At 39.4% G+C, this 19,764-nt stretch overlaps 1 protein-coding gene across 1 annotated transcript in view; it reads right to left on the bottom strand.

Moving 5' to 3' along the window:
• The window catches only part of Hacd3 (3-hydroxyacyl-CoA dehydratase 3), a 37,210-nt gene that overhangs the window by 17,024 nt on the left and 422 nt on the right, over positions 1-19,764 (bottom strand). Inside the window, exons 2-6 of the mRNA XM_020172878.2 lie at positions 6,677-6,719; positions 5,557-5,630; positions 4,485-4,649; positions 3,046-3,097; positions 402-512 (exon numbers count right to left, since the gene is read on the bottom strand). Coding sequence (XP_020028467.2) covers positions 402-512; positions 3,046-3,097; positions 4,485-4,649; positions 5,557-5,630; positions 6,677-6,719 — 445 coding nt within the window. The remainder of the gene's footprint in view (positions 1-401; positions 513-3,045; positions 3,098-4,484; positions 4,650-5,556; positions 5,631-6,676; positions 6,720-19,764) is intronic.

Here is a 19,764-nt window from a genome sequence, read left to right as displayed (position 1 = left end):
TCATTATTTTTCTTTAGCCTATCTAAATTATTCTTATTTACTTCACAACATTCTACTGAGTAAATATGCCAAAGCAATCCTTCATTGATAGACATTTGGGTAGTTTCTAATTTGTCACTAATGTAAGTCATAACCAATATGTTTTTGAAAAAGCCTTTCCTATAGTTCTAATTTTTTAAGAACATATTTGTAGAAGTGACATCTCTAGCCTTGTTTCTATACTTGTTAAATGGAAAGACTATTCAGTCAGCCTGTTTCACAAGGCTATGGGAAAAAGCAGGAAGTGCTATGAACGTGGGGGTTACTATTAATTTTCAAAGCCAGAGAATGCTCTCGTTGGTGAACAGCAGGTCAAACTACTGAGAAAGGGAAAACTAGCCCTGAAAACATTTTGTACTTGCCTTTTCCCAAGATACAAAACCGCACTGTCAGGTTGACAAAGATCCAGGAGAATCCCAAGAACTGCACAAGATTATACATGAACAGGTATCCTTTCTTCAAGCTTGTAAGAGCTGAAAAGCAAAGCAAGAATGGGCGCTGTCACAGCAAGACAGGAGCATATGGGGCATGTCTGGATGACTTCAACCCTTTAACTGGGAGCTCCTAAGCTCCTACACAAATACCTGGTCCAGGTCTCTATTGTGGTCTCCTACCCCCCAAAAAAACATATTATGGCCAGGCATGGTGGCTCATGCTTATAATCCCAGCTACTCAGGATGCAGAGATTAGAAAGATGATGGTTCCAGCCCAGCCTGGGCAGAAAGTAGGTGACACCTCACCACAACAACAAAAAAACTGGGTATGGTGGTGCACCTGTCATCCCAGCTACACAGGAAGCCCCCTATCAGGCTGGATGGAGCAAAAACTTGAAACTCTGTCTTAGAAATAAAAGTGCTTGGTGCCGGTGGCTTGTGCCTATAATCCCAGCTCCCTGGGAGGCTGAGATTGGGAGGGTCACGGTTGGAGGTCAGCCTGAGCAAACAGTTCAGACTCATCTCCAAAATAACCAGAACAAAATGGACTAGAGGCCTGGTTCAAGCAGTAGAGTATGTGCTTTGCAAGTACAAGGCCCTGAGTTCAAACCCCAGTTATGAAAAAAAAAGTAAAGCAAAAAGGGTTGGGAACATGGTTCAAATGGTACAGTGCCAAACTGACAAATACCAGACCAAGTTCAAACCACAGTACCACCAAAAAAAAAAAAAAAAAAAAAAAAACAAAAAAAAAACGTATGAGGAGAGGAACATTCGTTGCATTCCCAGGTATGTTTCCATCAGTGTTCTTTCACAGCTTTAAGGGATAGTAAATAGAAACAATAAATTTAGGAGAAAAACATGACCCCCTGGCAAGGACAGACTGACCTCTGCAGTAGCATTACAGAGGGAAAAGTTCTCCCCAGTTCGTGCTCTCATTATCTTAATAGAATCTACAGCTTCTTCTTTCCTATTTTTTTTAAGATCATGCTAGTCAACTAGCTCAAAGAAGTAGAAATAGTAAATGAAACACTAAATGAAAAAAAAAAATCTGACATTTGGTCACATATTCACTAGCTGAACACCTATAATGTGCCAAGTACTGTGAGGGGCTCTACTGAGATACGAGGATAGTGACCACAAGAACTTACAAATGAAAAGCCGAATACAAACGTGAGAATGACAAGTAATGCCATTTGAAATTTTCAAGATAAGAAAATGTTATCAGGCTGAGGTAAGCACTAGGTAGGTCTATGTGGATAGAGCTGGGCCTCAACAGATAGGCAGGATAAGGACATGACCAAAGGAGGAAAACAATAACATGAATTTTGTCAGCAGTATGAAGTTGGTAAAGGTTCAGCCAATTACAGAGTTAAGAAAATAAGGCTGAGACAAAGGAGGGATAAAGGAAAGGATGCTCTCAAGAGCAGGCTGAGGGTTTAGGTTTTGTTGGGGCATGTTTATTCTGGCTACAGATATTCTGCCTTGACACTTGGCTAATGCTCAAAATAACCACATTTAACAGTGTAGTCAATCAAAAACAGCCTTACCCCAAGGCTGTCAGACTTCTAGCACACTTAACTTATCAAATTTTTTTCTTCAAAACTCCTTTCATCAGGAAATTCTATAAAAGTTAAAGCTTTAACTAACATACTAAAAATCTATACATAAGAATTTTTACATATTTTTAAGTTTATTCTTTTTAAAAACCAAAAATTAATTTAAATCTCAAGATGGCCTTTTTAAGTTGTTATTTTTTGCCTCCATTAATCCTCTTCCTTCCACTTTTCTATAAAAGAAAGAAAAAAGAAAACCATTGCTCTAAAACTCTCCCTTCCTTTTGGCATGCCAAATAAGTGCCACTAAAACATGAGAAAAGGTTAATTCAGGATAAATGAAGAGCCCTTATTTCATTCTGCTATTTGGAGAGTTCTTCACAGACAGACCTGCACAAGCCTGCCACTACAACAAAAGCTCTTCCGAGTACAGGTTCCATGATGTATTCATCTGGCTCCACAAGGGCCTGGCCCAATGTTTTCCATGCAACATGAATTTAATAAACAGATGTTGAACTTAACAGAACTATGACTCTTACTTACAGAGCTTCTTGCTTATAAGTGGTTGGGCAAATATAAATAGAAATGGATTTTTTAAAGGTTAATGAATAGCAGGACTATACAGAATACTCTTCACGTTTAAGATTGACAACCACACTTATTGATGACACAACCCTTCATATCTCACATGGGAGAAAAACACCAGGCTGCAGGAGTGCTGTCTTGGATCCATGCACATTTCCACATGCCTTTGCGGGGTTTGGCTACCACCTACCCTTAGCCAGTTCAGGAGACTGAGGTTCTTCCATTCTGCTGCACCAGCCTTGGAATACTCAGATTACATCAGGCCCCAAGTACTAAGGAAGCATTAAAGGTAAGGCTTTTGATGTGGGTGTGCATAGCTTAAGCAGGAAACATAAAGGACTTCTCATAACTCACCCGAACAGTCACATCCACCCAAATGCCCCACCTCCACCACAAGGGAACTGGAAACAACCTTAGCAGTAGTGACAACTTACTTTCAGGGGAGCCTTCACTTTCTAGTCTGAGTTTATTTAGGCGTTCTTCTTCCTAGAATTTAGACAAATTTTCCAAGGACACAAGTTAGAATTACCAGATGCTTACAAAAGCCCATATGCTGAGTAAGGAATCTGACTCCCTCAGGCCACCTCTTCCAACTGTGTTCAGTCCTCCACAGGGGAAAAAGCCCCAGCTCCTGACTCCTCCTTACTTGGTAGCATTAGCACTGAAGCACAGAATATTCATAAAATTAAACCAATCAACTGGCTTCCAGACTGCCAAGTGGGCAATCTTGTAATCCTAAGAGCTGAAAAGGAAACCCAGAAGATTTGTTACAGCCACAGAAACAAAATGGAAGTTTAAGGCGGGAGGTATTTTTTAAGGCTCCTAGATTTCTAGTATAATCTTTCCAGAAGCTAAGATCCTAAGTCTAACATCAGTGTGAATTTATATTTAGCTTAACATAAACACAGAGGAACACATGTAGAAATATTTATAAGTACATGAATATGCAAGGTTTAGTATGCACACATGTATTTCCTTGCTCTGTCAGCCGACAGGTCCTAAAAGCAATGACACTCCAAGAGCAATGAACCCAGCACCCAGATTTTGGCTTCTAATACCACTCTTCAAAAAACAGAAAGCTTCTTGGAGAAATGGCTAATCTATGGCTGGAGCAAAAAATATACAAGTTGTATCTGGGACAGCTTATGTAGTGTCAGAAAGTAAGAAAAAAACTAAAAAAAAAAAAAATAAGCCCCACCACGATGGAACTTTTTCAAAAGGACACAAAGCCAGGTAAAAGAGTACCCAATGGTCAATGCTGGAATGATCTGAGCAACAAAATACTAGATTATAATACAAGTATAAAGCAAACATCCATAAATTTTTATTGATATAAATGGCTAAATAGGTAAATAAATGGGAGAGAATAGACAAATCTCCCTGCAGAAAATTTCCAAAGTAAGTACAGTTCACGCTGAATGGATATGAATTATAACTTTGTAACTCCCTACTCCTTAAGTTGGGCTCTGCAGAGTGACTTTCTTCCACAGTTATAGAAAAGAAAGCGGGAGGGGGAAGGGACACAAACATTGCCTCAGCCAGTTGATCTAAAACAATATCCACAGTGATATGTCATGTTGACAATACATATCCTTGATATGATATGATAAGAACGGCACTTACCCCTTGTGGTCTTCCTCCCCAAAACCCATCACCTTAGTCTGGTCATAGGAAAAACTTCAGATAAATCCCAAATGAAGCATCTACAATACACATGACAAGTCCTTCTCTAAAATCACATTACCACGTCTATGAATAAGTGTGCAACTTCGTCCCATTCTATCAGACTCTTAGAGGAACCTGAAGTGGCCCAAATAATTTGAATTCCTCATGTTTTCTATATTCAACGGCTATGCCCTGGGTCCTTACTAACCTTAGCTCTGAGTTCCATTTCTGCATCAGATTCATCCAGCCAGCGATCAAAGTCAGGAGCTAAAAACAGTGGGCGCTTCTCCTGCTTGGTGAGCCTCTCCCACCACTGACTCACCTTCTTCTGAACCGTAATGTTTACCTGCCTCTGGGTCAGTTTGTAAACCGGCTAGGGAAAAAAGTGAGAATGTGAGAATGCCTCTTCCATTCCCTAAAACCACCCCATGCCAGTGCAGCTCCCCAGAGAAGCTGTGCAGTATCTTATTCCCTCTCTTGCTTTGGTCCTGCTAGTCCTGACACAAAGAGAGCATCCACTCCAAAAGTGGGTGTAGTGAAGCACTGGTAAGAACGGAGGCGTCTTTCTCTGGTTCTGTTGTAGCTCCTTGTTTCTCTACATGGCCTCTTCCTCCATCTCCAAGGCAAGCCCCATGACAGGTTCTCTGTACCTTATGCCAGGGATATTAGTGCTATGTCAAAACAATGAGCCCCTGTATGGGAAGAGCATTAAGCTCAAGTCCCCCAGAGATAACAGTGCAAATCCAGAAAGTGAGATACACCACCTGGTTGCATTCTCCCCCTTCATGTTAGAGAAGCTCCCCAGCTCTGAGAAGGGAGCCTTCAATTACATTTCCAGAAGTTTTTCTAAAGACCAGACAACCTTAGCCCTTTCTGATTTCTAGTTTTCTCATTGGCCCTATGGCAAAATCACATGAAGGCAACCTCCAGGCATGGGCTTCAACTACCCTATATTACCCTGCTCTCAAGGAGTGCCATATTCCTTTGTCATCTTTGGAATTTGAGAATACGAGAGCTGGAAGGGACCTTCAGATCATATCATCCAATCATTTAACACAGGAGAAAAATGGAACTTGTTTAAGTTCCTATCACTAATAAAGCCCAGATCTAACTGAGATTCTTAGTATTCCCATTACTCTGCAGCTAAAATCAGGGCTCTGTTCCAAATAAAAGAACTGTGGTTTTTATCTCCTCTTCCCCAGCTCCTGTCCCTCATTTCACTCAACTTCTAGTATTCATTTCTTGAAATGGAAAAGGAAGTAAGAAAGGAAAGAACATACCTCTGGCTTTACAAGGTCTAGGAACTCCAGGTGAAATTCATAGACATTGTCTCCTTTGGCACCATGTCCCTGAGCTACAAGGAAAATATGGATTATTATGAACTTGAGCACAGCGAGGTCACCCCAAAGTCAGCTTGGCACAGTTCTTTTGAAAGAATGCAAATACACTACTGATTCCTATCAAAATGCATGTGGGTTTGTGAGCAGAGCTACTCAACAGCTAGATAAGACAGATCCTGGACAAAAGTTTATCTACATATGCCCTCTGATGGTCTGTTTTGAACTGGATGATACCAGTACAAGTAACAGGCAAGAAAAAGGAACATAAAAAGAGGACTAGAGACATGGCTCAAGTGGTAGAGTGCCTGCCTACTAAGTGCAAAGCCCTCAGTTCAAACCCCAGTACCACAAAAACAAAACATTCTTTTTAAGAAAAGCCAAAGGTGGCACATAGATATGAATTTAACTTCCATGTTGAGTCTGGTTCTAAATCCAGACTAGAGTGAAAATCATGTGTAGATATCATACTGAGCATGTTAAAGAAAGCTGCATAACTAGGGCACAGCTCAGTGGTACAGCATCTGCCTAGTGTGTGTGAAGCCTTGGGTTTGATTCTTAGCACCACAAAGGAAAAAAAAAAAGGAACGTTGCAGGGTAAATGCAACTTTACATGGAAATGCTGGATTATCTCAAAGACAGTTCTGAATCTAAAACCTTCCAACGAGGGACAGAGACTAGAAGAAAAATCTGACTTCTCCTTTAGCGTATCCCGACAGGAACAAGGAAAGAAGAATGAAGAACAACTTCCCTTTCTCTGTGCGTGTGTGTTACTGGGGGATGGATTCAGGCCGTCACACTGGCTGGGCATCACCTCCTGATTTCTAGCCCAGGATTCTGCTTCCCAACAGTTATCTATGGCCTATCCTAGTGGGAAGCAGGGTTTTAAACAGGATTTTTGACTTTTCTAATCACGTATTTCAAAATAGTCGGGTTTACCCCAAGAATATCAAAAGGGTAACATCAGTAAAAAATGAATAAAACAGACGATAAAAATAGAGAGGAACTACCAGCCTAAGTCCAGAACTGTGCAGAGAGCTGGGAGTGCTGGCCAGGTACTGACCTTTGAAATGCAGCACATTTTCACTGATGCTGATGGCAGGATTCTGTGAAGAGAGACCAAAGATGCAAGAAGGCGTTTTAATGAGAAAAATGAAATTAAACCAGGAATTTCTTTTACCGTGGAAACTCAACGTCCTATTCTGTGCCTCCCCCAGAGCGTATGTTTAGCAGTTTATTCACATCTCTGAGTAAGGTTTCTCCCTATCTGTCCATACCTATCGGAGACTGCAGCCTCCTCCAAGGACTCTAAACTGCTCTAACTGTGAACAGTCAGGTTCTGAATTAGTCCATTCTGAGAATGAATGGCAAAACATCCACGGTGCTCTGTGAGGTATTACACAGATCTCCAAGAGTCAGACCCCAAGATGTAGAAAAGAGAGTCCAGTGGAACAGATGAATCATTTCCTGTAAGAAGTTATCAAATAGCTATCAAGAAACGTATGCTCAAGACCAAAATAGTAGTAAAAGGCAGTGAGTGTTATGGGAGCTAAGAGAATAAGTACAATGGCTAGGGAATGCTTCACCAAGGCAAGACCCTATACTGCAACATGAGGAATACACTAAAAGGCTAAGGATGCACTATGAATACATCATCCTCTGTGATTCCAATCCTTTCCTATCTGTGGAAACTTGCTTTAGGAAGTAATACAGTCAACTTTAGTAATTGTTCTAAGCAAACGTAAAAAGAATGTGTACCCTGGAATTGTTGGGTGTGGTGTTCTATGTATGCCCATTGAGTTTGTAATTGTTTTACACAATCTATATTTGTAATGAATTTTGTCTTTTTATTCTATTACTGAGAAATCACACTATTGCACATTTATCCATTTCTCCTTGTACTTTTGCTAATTTACATATTATAAGTATATATAACTTTAATATACTTACATCTTCCGGGTACATTGAAACCTTTATCTTATGAGCTGAACTGTTTATTTCTTTTTTTTTTTCCACTTTTGAACTTTCTTTTTTTTTTTCCTTTTTCTTTTATTATTCAAATGTGCATACAAGGCTTGGTTCATTTCTCCCCCCTGCCCCCACCCCCTCCCTTACCACCCACTCCACCCCCTCCCTCTCCCCACCCCCAATACCCAGCAGAAACTATTTTGCCCTTATTTCTAATTTTGTTGTAGAGAGAGTATAAGCAATAATAGGAAGGGACAAGGGTTTCTGCTGGTTGAGATAAGGATAGCTATACAGGTCATTGACTCACATCGATTTCCTGTGCGTGGGTGTTACCTTCTAGGTTAATTCTTTTTGATCTCACCTTTTCTCTAGTACCTGTTCCCCTTTTCCTATTGGCCTCAGTTGCTTTTAAGGTATCTGCTTTAGTATCTCTGCGTTAAGGGCAACAAATGCTAGCTAGTTTTTTAGGTGTCTTACCTATCCTCACACCTCCCTTGTGTGCTCTCGCTTTTATCATGTGCTCAAAGTCCAATCCCATTGTTGTGTTTGCCCTTGATCTAATGTCCACATATGAGGGAGAACATACGATTTTTGGTCTTTTGAGCCAGGCTAACCTCACTCAGAATGATGTTCTCCAATTCCATCCATTTACCAGTGAATGATAACATTTCGTTCTTCTTCATGGCTGCATAAAATTCCATTGTGTATAGATACCACATTTTCTTAATCCATTCGTCAGTGGTGGGGCATCTTGGCTGTTTCCATAACTTGCCTATTGTGAATAATGCCGCAATAAACATGGGTGTGCAGGTGCCTCTGGAGTAACCTGTGTCACAGTCTTTCGGGTATATCCCCAAGAGTGGTATTGCTGGATCAAATGGTAGATCGATGTCTAGCTTTTTAAGTAGCCTCCAAATTTTTTTCCAGAGTGGTTGTACTAGTCTACATTCCCACCAACAGTGTAAGAGGGTTCCTTTTTCCCCACATCCTTGCCAACACCTGTTGTTGGTGGTGTTGCTGATGATGGCTATTCTAACAGGGGTGAGGTGGAATCTTAGCATGGTTTTAATTTGCATTTCCTTTATTGCTAGAGATGGTGAGCATTTTTTCATGTGTTTTCTGGCCATTTGAATTTCTTCTTTTGAGAAAGTTCTGTTTAGTTCACGTGCCCATTTCTTTATTGGTTCATTAGTTTTGGGAGAATTTAGTTTTTTAAGTTCCCTATATATTCTGGTTATCAGTCCTTTGTCTGATGTATAGTTGGCAAATATTTTCTCCCACTCTGTGGGTGTTCTCTTCAGTTTAGAGACCATTTCTTTTATGAACAGAAGCTTTTTAGTTTTATGAGGTCCCATTTATCTATGCTATCTCTTAGTTGCTGTGCTGCTGGGGTTTCATTGAGAAAGTTCTTACCTATACCTACTAACTCCAGAGTATTTCCTACTCTTTCTTGTATCAACTTAAGAGTTTGGGGTCTGATATTAAGATCCTTGATCCATTTTGAGTTAATCTTGGTATAGGGTGATATACATGGATCTAGTTTCAGTTTTTTGCAGACTGCTAACCATCTTTCCCAGCAGTTTTTGTTGAAGAGGCTGCTATTTCTCCATCATATATTTTTAGCTCCTTTGTCAAAGATAAGTTGGTTATAGTTGTGTGGCTTCATATCTGGGTCCTCTATTCTGTTCCACTGGTCTTCATGTCTGTTTTTGTGCCAGTACCATGCTGTTTTTATTGTTATTGCTTTGTAATATAGTTTGAAGTCAGGTATTGTGATACCTCCTGCATTGTTCTTTTGACTGAGTATTGCCTTGGCTATTCGTGGCCTCTTGTGTTTCCATATAAATTTAACAGTAGATTTTTCAATCTCTTTAATGAATGTCATTGGAATTTTGATGAGAATTGCATTAAACATGTAGATTACTTTGGGGAGTATCGACATTTTTACTATGTTGATTCTACCAATCCATGAGCATGGGAGATCTCTCCACTTTCTATAGTCTTCCTCAATCTCTTTCTTCAGAAGTGTATAGTTTTCCTTATAGAGGTCTTTCACATCTTTTGTTAGGTTTACACCTAGGTATTTGATTTTTTTTTTGAGGCTACTGTAAATGGAATTGTTTTCATACATTCTTTTTCCGTTTGCTCATTGTTAGTGTATAGAAATGCTAATGATTTTTCTATGTTGATTTTATATCCTGCTACCTTGCTATAGCTATTGATGATGTCTAGAAGCTTCTGAGTAGAGTTTTTTGGGTCTTTAAGGTATAGGATCATGTCGTCTGCAAACAGGGATATTCTGACAGTTTCTTTACCTATTTGTATTCCTTTTATTCCTTCTTCTTGCCTAATTGCTCTGGCTAGGAATTCCAGTACTATGTTGAATAGGAGTGGGGATAGTGGGCATCCTTGTCTGTGAACTGTTTATTTCTAAAAATACTCTTATCCTAAAAGTCTGTGAATACCAGCATACCTATACCTCAGAGGATCTACATTTGCTTCTGTAGGGACCCTACTAGTTCAGACCACTTTAAGAGAAATTCATGACTTGAGGCATATTTTTCATCTCCTAAATTGTGTGAATCTGGGTTGCATCACCTTTCATGAGCCAATTAACTTTTAATTTTATTTTTTATTTTATCATTTTTACATCAGTCACATGTATATACATTGTTTGGGCCACCCCACCCCCTACCAATCGACTTTTCACTTCTCAAGGATCTTCCTTCTACTTTGGTCAGTGCTAAACAACTAGAGATAAGGAGATAGGGTGGGTTTAATTCTAGTTACTCCTACCCCTAAGTGTATAGTCTTCTAAAGTACAGTTTGCGGGAAGAAGGTTTCCTATTATATGTCATACTTGGCTCTGATCTTACTTCTAATATCCTGCACTAGTTAGACTGCCAAAACTAAAGTTCAGGTTCACTGAGTTGGCCAAATGTCCTCAAGGGAGAATCAGTTTCAGTGTTTAGCTTATCTAAGTTCCCAATTTCATTTCTACCTTGTTGACTTTTTGACATTTTTATTAAACACTTTAGTTATTTTTAATAGAAAGACTGACTTGCACAACCTAACCTATCTTTTACTAGAAAAGTAATAAGCTTTTGTTTGTGAGAGAGAAATGGATAGGGAAAAGGATAAAAGATGACTTTGCAGTCTGCTAGACCTGGGATCATACCTTAATTATATCACTCTTATTTACTTCTGTCATTCACTTTCAAATCACAACTGTGTCATTTTTAAAATGATAAAACCACTTACTTTCCAAGACTGTTCTCAGATATAAATTATAGTAACATCTATAGAGTGTGAAAACTAGTAAGATCTCAAAAGCCTGTTGTTTCTCTTCCTCTGACTAGTGTCCTTCTAAATTTCCATGCCTGTTGGACATTATCTTCCAAAATCCAGGTCAGATGTTAATTCTTCTTCCCTCCTCTTCACCTCCAACATCAGAATTAACAGCTTCCTTACAACTCTGTATTCACCTTTATTATAATACTTATTACACTGGTCTGTAATTTTTGTTTATTGGTTTATCTGCTAGACTTAAGTTCCTCAAGAGCAGAGACTGTGTCTTACTCATCTCTATATCCACGATGCCTCAATAATTGTTTAGGGAATTGAAAGTAAATCAAATCACTCCATTTCATAGTCTCTGACAGAAGTACAAAGAGTTCAGAACTTTTTGCTACATAACCCTTTAGATTCAGGGCTTCCTTTCTCAAATCATTAACATTTATCTTTGCCTGGGTATGATTAACATGTGTGCAAAAGAATTAATACAGCAGGCCTGAAACTGCAGTCTTAAAAGGGTCTGCTTTCAACATCAGCCTTTGGCTGCCATCTGGAAAACTTGGCTTTCCTCCAGTTCCTAATTAATAAAATGGTTCACTGTGCCTGGACTGTGCCTACAAACAATCTGATTTATGGTGAAAATTAGCTTTCCTTCAAGGAGACTGGAATTTTGATACATGCTATTCAGAGGTTATAAGTAACAAGCCCTCCAAAAACTTTGGATCCTGAATTTCTCAGGTTTCCCTATGCAGAAACATTACACGTAAGTTTCTACATTTTTTTGTTGCTAGAGAAAAGATGATGGATTTTCTTTTTCAACCTACTATGCCAAAATCCATTGCCATTCTTAGTCTTTGTAATGTTCAAATTGTCACAAATTTGGCCAGTGGAAATCCCTTCAGACATGCCCTTATACCTTCTAAGAATATTGTACTTCCTCTGCAACAGACTTGGAATAATCAACCATTTTTTCAAGGAGCCCAAGTTCCTTTAGTGGGAAATGGTAATTTAGAAGTGATTACTGAGGTATATTCAATGTCCACCTTTTATTGGTAGAGCCAAAAATTTTAAAAATCATGATGTCACACTGAAATATCCAATTTGAGCCGGCAACATGGTTCATGCCTGTAATCACAACTACCTAGAAGGTTATAGACATGAGAATGATGAGTTAGTTCAAGGCCAGTCCAGGCAAGGGTAGTACCACTCTGTCTCAAAAAGAAAATGCAAAACATAAGAGCTGGAGACACAGCTCAAGCAGTAGAGCCTTCCTGAGCAAATGAGGCCCTGAATTCAATCCCCATACCATGAAAAAAATTTCTAGTTCGAATTTACTATTACAGAAACACTCCTTATGTTTTCAATATTTGCATCTCTTATAGTAAAAACCTCGGTTCCTTACATGTTAACGTATTTACTTTTATCCTAAAAAGTTTCAGAGGATGTCAATATTTTTACTAACCATAACCTACTAATTATATTTGCTTACAGCATTTTTGTCCTTAGAACGTTTTCTATTAAAGAAACAGACAACTGTGTTCAACTGTTATTTATTTTCATGATTATGTTATCAATTAGATTGTTTGTATTTGATTTTAAAATCTGTTTTTTCTTTCTTTCAGTATTGAGGATTGAATCTAGGGCTTCACATATGCTAGGCAAGAACCAAGGCTGCAGCCCCTTTTTCCTTTTTTTTTTTTTTTTTTTTATTTCTTTTATTCGTATGTGTATACAGTGTTTGGGTCATTTCTCCCCTCTTCCCCCGCCCCCTCCCTTTCCCTCCGCCCCCCCACCTCCTTTTTTCTTTGTTTCAGGGCTGAGGCCTGAACTTGGGGCTTTGCATTTGTTAGGTAGGTACTCTATCACTTGAGCCATGCCTCCAGCAAGGTTTGTTTTTTAAAATCCCTTTTCATTGAATTTTATCTCTGAATTGGTAAAAGATTCATGTTTTTCAAAAGCCAAACTTTATAAAAAAGTATTCTCAGAAGTCCTACTCCCTCCTCTACCACATTCCTACTCCTTGCCTATAGGTAACCATTTCATTAGTCTCTGATTTTATCCATGCTCTATATATACATGTTTTATAAAAATAAGCAAAATATATTCAGATACATACTTTTAATTTGAATTTACCGCCAACTAGGATTTGCAGGAGATCTCTCTCCCTGTAATAGCTAGTCCCCAAAATTGTGCACCTTTTTGGGAGAGGGGAGGAGCAGGGAGTACCGGGGATTGAACCCAGGGCCTCAAGTTTGTGAGGCAAGCACTGTACCACTTCAGCTATGTCCCACGCTCTCTTATTTGTATTATTGTTTTTGAGATAAGATCTTGCTAAATTTGTCTGGTCTGGCTTCTAACTCAAGATCTTCCTATCCCTGTCTCTTGAATAGCTGGGATTACAGGCATATACCTCCATGCCCAGCCTGTATGGCTTCTTAACATTCATGTTTCTGCTCAAAAGTTACCTCTTTAAAGACCTTCCCTGACCACTCAATCTGAAATAGTTCTTGAAATTTCCCCACTTCCTCAGACTCTCCCAATCATTCAACCACAGTCCAAATCCCATCACTTCTAACACTCCCTTACTGAGCACCATGTTTTCCCCATTGTGGTGTGTCCTTCTTCACTGAAACAAGCAATAAACCCAACATTTCTAACTACAGGCATGACTCTGGTGGTCTCTAGCTAAACAGCACTGACAGTTTGAATTAAGACTAAAAGAACTTCCAGTAAATAAAAAATATTTGGAGGAATAAGAAAGCACGTATCAGGGTAAAGGCGTGGCTCAAGTGCTAGAATCCCTGAGTTCAAACTCCAGTACTGCAAAAAAAGAAAAAGAATCAGTTTAAACAACAGCATTTTTCCCTCATACTACATAACACAATGGTGCATTTTGCAATAAATTAAGACTAGAATATCATAAAATTCTATTTTCAACTCAAAACTACTGCCTTAAACTCTGTGTTTGTAGCTACCTGAGTAGCTTGCATTCCCATGTGGAAACTGTTTAAAACAAAGTTCTCAAACTAATGTGTACAAAAGAGGACTCTTGATTTTGGTCCCTCAACCTACTCTCTAGTCTTAACCATTTTGGTAAATTATCATCATCTATTCTGTGCTTAAGCCAAAATTTGAAGGCTAGTTGTTGGTTCTTTCCTTTCTCTCCTCTACATGAAATCCATCAAATCCCAATGGATATGCATTTCTCTCCAAATATACTTCAAATGTGCCCGTGATTACTTCTGTAATCCTCACAGCAGTCAGAATTTTTGTTTTGTTCTGCCATGCTGAGGAGCAAACATTGGGCTTCACTCACACTACGCAAGAGCTCTACCACAGAGCTACATCCCCAGCCACAGACTAATTATTTCTCCCAGCAAAATTGTTTTTTATTATGTTGTACTGGGAATACATTGTGACATTTACAAAAGTTCTTACAATATATCATAGTTGAATTCACTCCCTCCATCATCTCCCTTTATTCCCTTTCCCCCATTTCTGGAATAATTTCAACAGGTCTCATTTTTCCATTTACATACTAATTTAAAAAAAAACAAACCACAATCCTAAGAAGTCATCCCTCTGCTTAAAACTCTTAACAGTTTCCCACTGTTTTTACAATGAGATCCAGGCTCCTTACCATGGCAACAAGGCTCTACGTGACCTACATTCTGCAAACCCCTGCAACTTCTCCCTCTAACTCATTCCTCACTTACTATACTTCAAACATACTAATATCCTTTCTGGACATCCTGGAACTCCTCAAGCCCTGGCTTGTGCACTTGTTACAATGTTCTACTCCAGCTTGCTTTCTTTTTTGTGATGCAGGACACCAAACTCGGAGCCTCATGCATGCTAAGCACACACTCTTCCACTGAGCTACATCCCTAGCCCAACTGGCAGCTTTCTGCATAACTCATTTTATCCTTCACTTTCACTCAGCTCAAATATCACCTCCTCAAAGCCTTCCCTGACCACTTCATTTACAATAGCCTCTACCAATTACTCTCCATTTCACCTGTCTTCAATTCCCTCAGAGCAGTCACATATTAACTTATCTCTTGTCTGTCTCCCTCAACTAAGGGTAGTATCTTTATATGTGTTGCTCAACACTGAGTATCTAGAACTTAGCCCTGTGCCTGAACTAGTTCAGGTATACTCAATAATTTCCAAATTAGTCAGTGTACTGTTTTTTCAGTGTTTCTGCACTGTGGTTATAAACTGTCTAGATTGGATTTATTGAATTTTTATTATAAAATATTTCAAACAACTAGCCAAACACCAAAAAAACAGAAAACCACCACCACACCTACTATCCATTAGCACTTTGCCTTATTAGTATTTTTTAAAAGAAATACAACAGATAGATACGTAATAGACATATAGTTATATAATTACTGAATGCCACTGCTCTTTGTCCCTCTAACACACCCCATTCTTGCAGGACACTGCTATTCCAGGACTGGAGTTTATCATTTCCACAGTATTTCTTCGCTCACAACATGTTGGGTATTCATAATATATACAATTTTTTTACATAGTTTCATACTGCTTCTATCATTCTCCAACTTGCCTTTTTATTTGAGATATTTCTAAGCTTTAATGTCATAGATAGAAGTGATTCTGTTTCATTCATTTTAGCTGCTGTGTAGTTGGCCATTATGTGAACATACCAGAATTTGTCCATTTCCTGTTGATAAAAATTGAGGCTATTTTCAATTTTTTGCTGCAGTGAACACTATCTCCTTGTACATATATGTCAGAGTTTCTCTCAGGTACACAACTTCCAAGTCATAATATAGATCTGTATATCTTCAACTTGGCTAGGGTGCCAAACTGTCCTGCAGATCAATTTTCCAACTAATACTCCCACCAACTGCATTAAGAATGTGTCACCACCAAACATCAGTAACAACAGACACTTACCCCTTCTAAAGTGAGAACTACCACCAAATAATTTTAATTTACATGGTTCCGATTATGATTGAAGTTGAACACCTTTTCAGGGTGATTGGCCATTCTTGTTTCATTTTACTCTGACCTATTTATACTATCTGCCCTTTTTTCTACTGTGTAGCACAGCACTTTTTTATTCATCTGTAGGTGTTATTTAAATAGCTAAAATGCTAGTCATTTGTCAGTGATATATGCTGCAAATACCTTCTTCTTGCCTTATTTATCAATCTTTTTATGTAGGATTTGTGTTTTGTGTCTTAAGACAGTCTTCCATTTTCCAATATCATAAAGACAGTCACCTTTCTTTTTTTGATGGGACTGGGGTTTGAACTCAGGGTTTTAGGTGCTTTACCACTTCAGCCACACCTCCAGTCCATTTTGCCTTGGTTATTTTTTTCTTTTTTTGGCAGTACTGAGGTTGAACTCAGGGCCTCACGCTAGCTAGTCAGGCGCTCTTACTGCTTTGAGATAGGGGCTCATGAACAGTTTGCCAGGCTGGCCTATTACCTCAATCCTCCTGATCTCAGCCTCCCCAGGAGCTAGGATTACAGATGTGAGTCATCAGAGCCTAGCTCCTATATATTTTTAATAGTTTGTTCATGCATTCAGGTAACTTTTGTAAGCAGCAGGAGCCATTTGGATTACCAATCATCCTAATCCAATTTCCTGAATGGTTCATCCTTTCCCCACTAATTTGTAAGGCCATCTTGGTTGTGTGGTAGACTTCACATATGATGGGTGTGCTAATAGGCTATTTTATTCTATTTCATTCACGCTGCATTCACCCCTCTCATCTAAGGTTTAGTATCATAATCATAATAATCCCTCATGCTTGAATAGCATACTAGAATTTACAAACCACTTTCAAATCCTTTATCCATTCAAACATTTAAACAGTCCTGTGAATTGGTGTTATTATTCACACTGTTTGAAGTGCTTGAGGCTCATAAAAGTGAAGTGAATTGTCCTCAGTCACCAGATAATAAATGGCAAGCAAGGAATCAATTCCATGCCTTCCCAGAGTTCTTTACTTACTCTGTGAAGTAAGAACAAAAACAGTATCTTTCAAATGGCTCCCAAACAGAGCTATGCACTTTGTCCACCTACAACTAAAACAAGCAAAAACCCTGGTAAATAAGTAATTGCCTTTTAAGACTATGGTTATTAACCATATGCTCCCCTTTCTATTCTGAAAGTAACTTGCCCCTGCTGCCTCTTTGCTAATGCTCACCTCAACAATGATGCTACTGTTGAGGTCATTATTGTCCACAACCCCTGTACGCAGTAGCAAAGGCTTCTCGTCAGTCACTAGTCCTGCAGCTCCAAAGATGTGACAACTGGACAATTCCCTGTACCTTAGGAGGGAGAGGGCAGGACTGATCCCCCAACTGGTAACTCAACTCTTTAAAAGTGTTGCATATAAGCTGTGGGACATGCTATAGGAAGTACGGGGCATTAGAGAACTGTCCTAAAACCTGGCTTAATGAAAGATAGGAATAGGTATTCCATAACTGGTTTTTATTAAACAAATAAATGATTTGCTTCATCCTGAGCCAAAACTACTCATTTCACAGACCATGCACTGAGCAATCAATTGAGAAAGGAAAAAAAAAGAGCAGTCCTTGACATTCACAGCTAGTCCATGTTATTTACTCACCGGACATAAAACAATCTGAGACAAGACTACTCTGAAACTTTTATGAGACAAAGCCTGTTTCACTATGCCCCCTGCAAAATATCAAACACCCCCCCCTTGACCAAATTAAATGCTACTTCTCCACTAGTTACAGTTTTGTTATTGTATTACTCTCTACTCCTTATAGGTTAAGAGTGATTCAGACATTCCACCACAGAACTGCTGTTTTCTGACAGCATCTAATCTATAGTGAGTCTCCACTTCCCTCCCCCAGCACCAATGCCCAAATCCTATTAGCATTCTAACACCCTCTTATTGTGACACCCCACAGCTGGCCGTGGAGCATCCTGCCATGATGCAGAGTAGTAATAAATCCAACTTGTTTAACTACAGGTGTGCTTCTGGTATTCTTTGGCTGTAGGATTTTAACATGGGAAGTCCAACATTCCAAGTTTCTAAAAAAAATTTATACCTTTCTCTTTCTGGAAAGTTCTCCCAGTATCAGATGGACAAGAATACTTCTCATTTCTGGAAGGCATCTCTAACTCAATTAAAAAGGAGTAACAAATTCCTGAAACACCAGTGACCTGGTTCAACATCCAACTCCAATAAACATACTGTGAATAAAACTTGTTTTTTTATATGATATGCTTCCTTCTAGATAGTAAATCCTGGGAAAGTTGAGTCATCTGACTCATCTTTGTAAATCTGCAGCATCTTAAACGTTAGAGGATTTCTTTTATGATTGGTATTAACACATTTGTTTTTAAACTAGTGGTAGTTCAAATGGATGCCACAATCACAGATGTGAAACCCCAGAAAAATAAAAACCTCTACTGAAGAAAAAGAAAAAAACTTACTCTTCCCAAAAAATTTTTTAAAAGGATTTCTCTCTCCGAAATAAAATTTCATATTTTCACACTTATATATTTCAAACATATATCTCCTTATTTTTAAATACACCAACATGTGCTCATGTTTCTTAACTAAGAGGTTTAGATCTTTCAAAAAAAAAGTATGGTCCATTTTTCATTTGTTCAACCAATTTCCATTTCTTTCCATTACCACCCCAGCTCCCCTAAAAGGATAATTTCTGCTTGTGGTTTCAAAATATGCCACAATATTCTTCTACCTTTATCACACGATACACATTTAGAGAGGGCAGAACCTAAGTTTATTTAATTTGGTTTACATACTGCTTAAATACTTAAAACTCTCAAACACACTTGCTGTACTTGTTTAATTGATTGTTGGAAAAACTCTCTCTATGGCGACTTGTCTACAAAAGATTGTGTTGTTTTTTCTATTTCAGTAAGGCACCGTGGAGCAGAGTAGAGGGAGAAGGCACAGAATACTTATTCATCCTATGACGCAAAAGTGTAATTCAGGTTGGTTTAACACATTAAGTGACACACCACGCAATGCATGGCCTGCTAAAAGGCATCCTGGCCAGTATTATCTTCATCTTTCAAGAAAGCAGATTTCTATTCCAGAGACGAACATTAAATTCAACTCAACATGCAGAAAGTACTTTGCAAGACAATATTACAGCCCAACTGATGGATGGAAAGAATAGAGTTCAGTGGAGAATGAAGGTTACAGAATACCATAGATGTTGAGGACAGCAAGGAGTAAGGATGACTGTAGGAAGAATATTCCAGACCAAAACCGCCGGTTCCTCAAAAACCGGAACCCTGGATGAAACGTTTGGATAGAGACATGGGAGTTCACAGGTCCTGAATCTCCACTATTAGGAGGCTTTGGTTTGCTCTCGTTAAGGGGCAAATGAGATCAAACACAAACGCTTAATGAAACAAGATAATTTTTAAGTTCTTTACGCAACCCAGCAAACCTGAGCTCACAGCCTTCAAGATGGGGGGAAAATCGCTTCTCAGGGTTTTGTAAATTTTGAAACAAAAAGTATTAAGCACGCTTTCCATCATTGAACGGTTGGGAGGGGTGTCCCCCACCACCACCCCCACCCCCACCCCTAGGCAGCAGCGAACCTCTAGAACTTCCGCCGGGCCTGGCTGAACCTCTCAGGCCAGCGTTTGGGCGTCCGGCCACAACCCAGCAGGCCACTGTCACCCGCACCTCAGACTCAGCGAGCCCCTCCCACGTCTGAGGACCTCAGCCAACCCGAACCCCGACGACTACGCCTCCAGGTCCGGCCTCCGGCTAACCCAGGCCGCTGGCTGCGAATAAAGAGGAGGCCCGGGGCAGCCTCCGAGGCCCGCGCCGGACTCGCGGAGCCCCCAAAGGCACCTGCAGCCCTCGGAGATGGTGCGCGGGACTGC

The sequence above is a fragment of the Castor canadensis genome, chromosome 2 (assembly GCF_047511655.1).
Source record: "Castor canadensis chromosome 2, mCasCan1.hap1v2, whole genome shotgun sequence".
Lineage (NCBI taxonomy): Eukaryota > Metazoa > Chordata > Mammalia > Rodentia > Castoridae > Castor > Castor canadensis.
The sequence above is the reverse complement of the archived record's forward strand: the minus strand, read 5'-3'. Positions and strand labels throughout refer to the sequence as shown.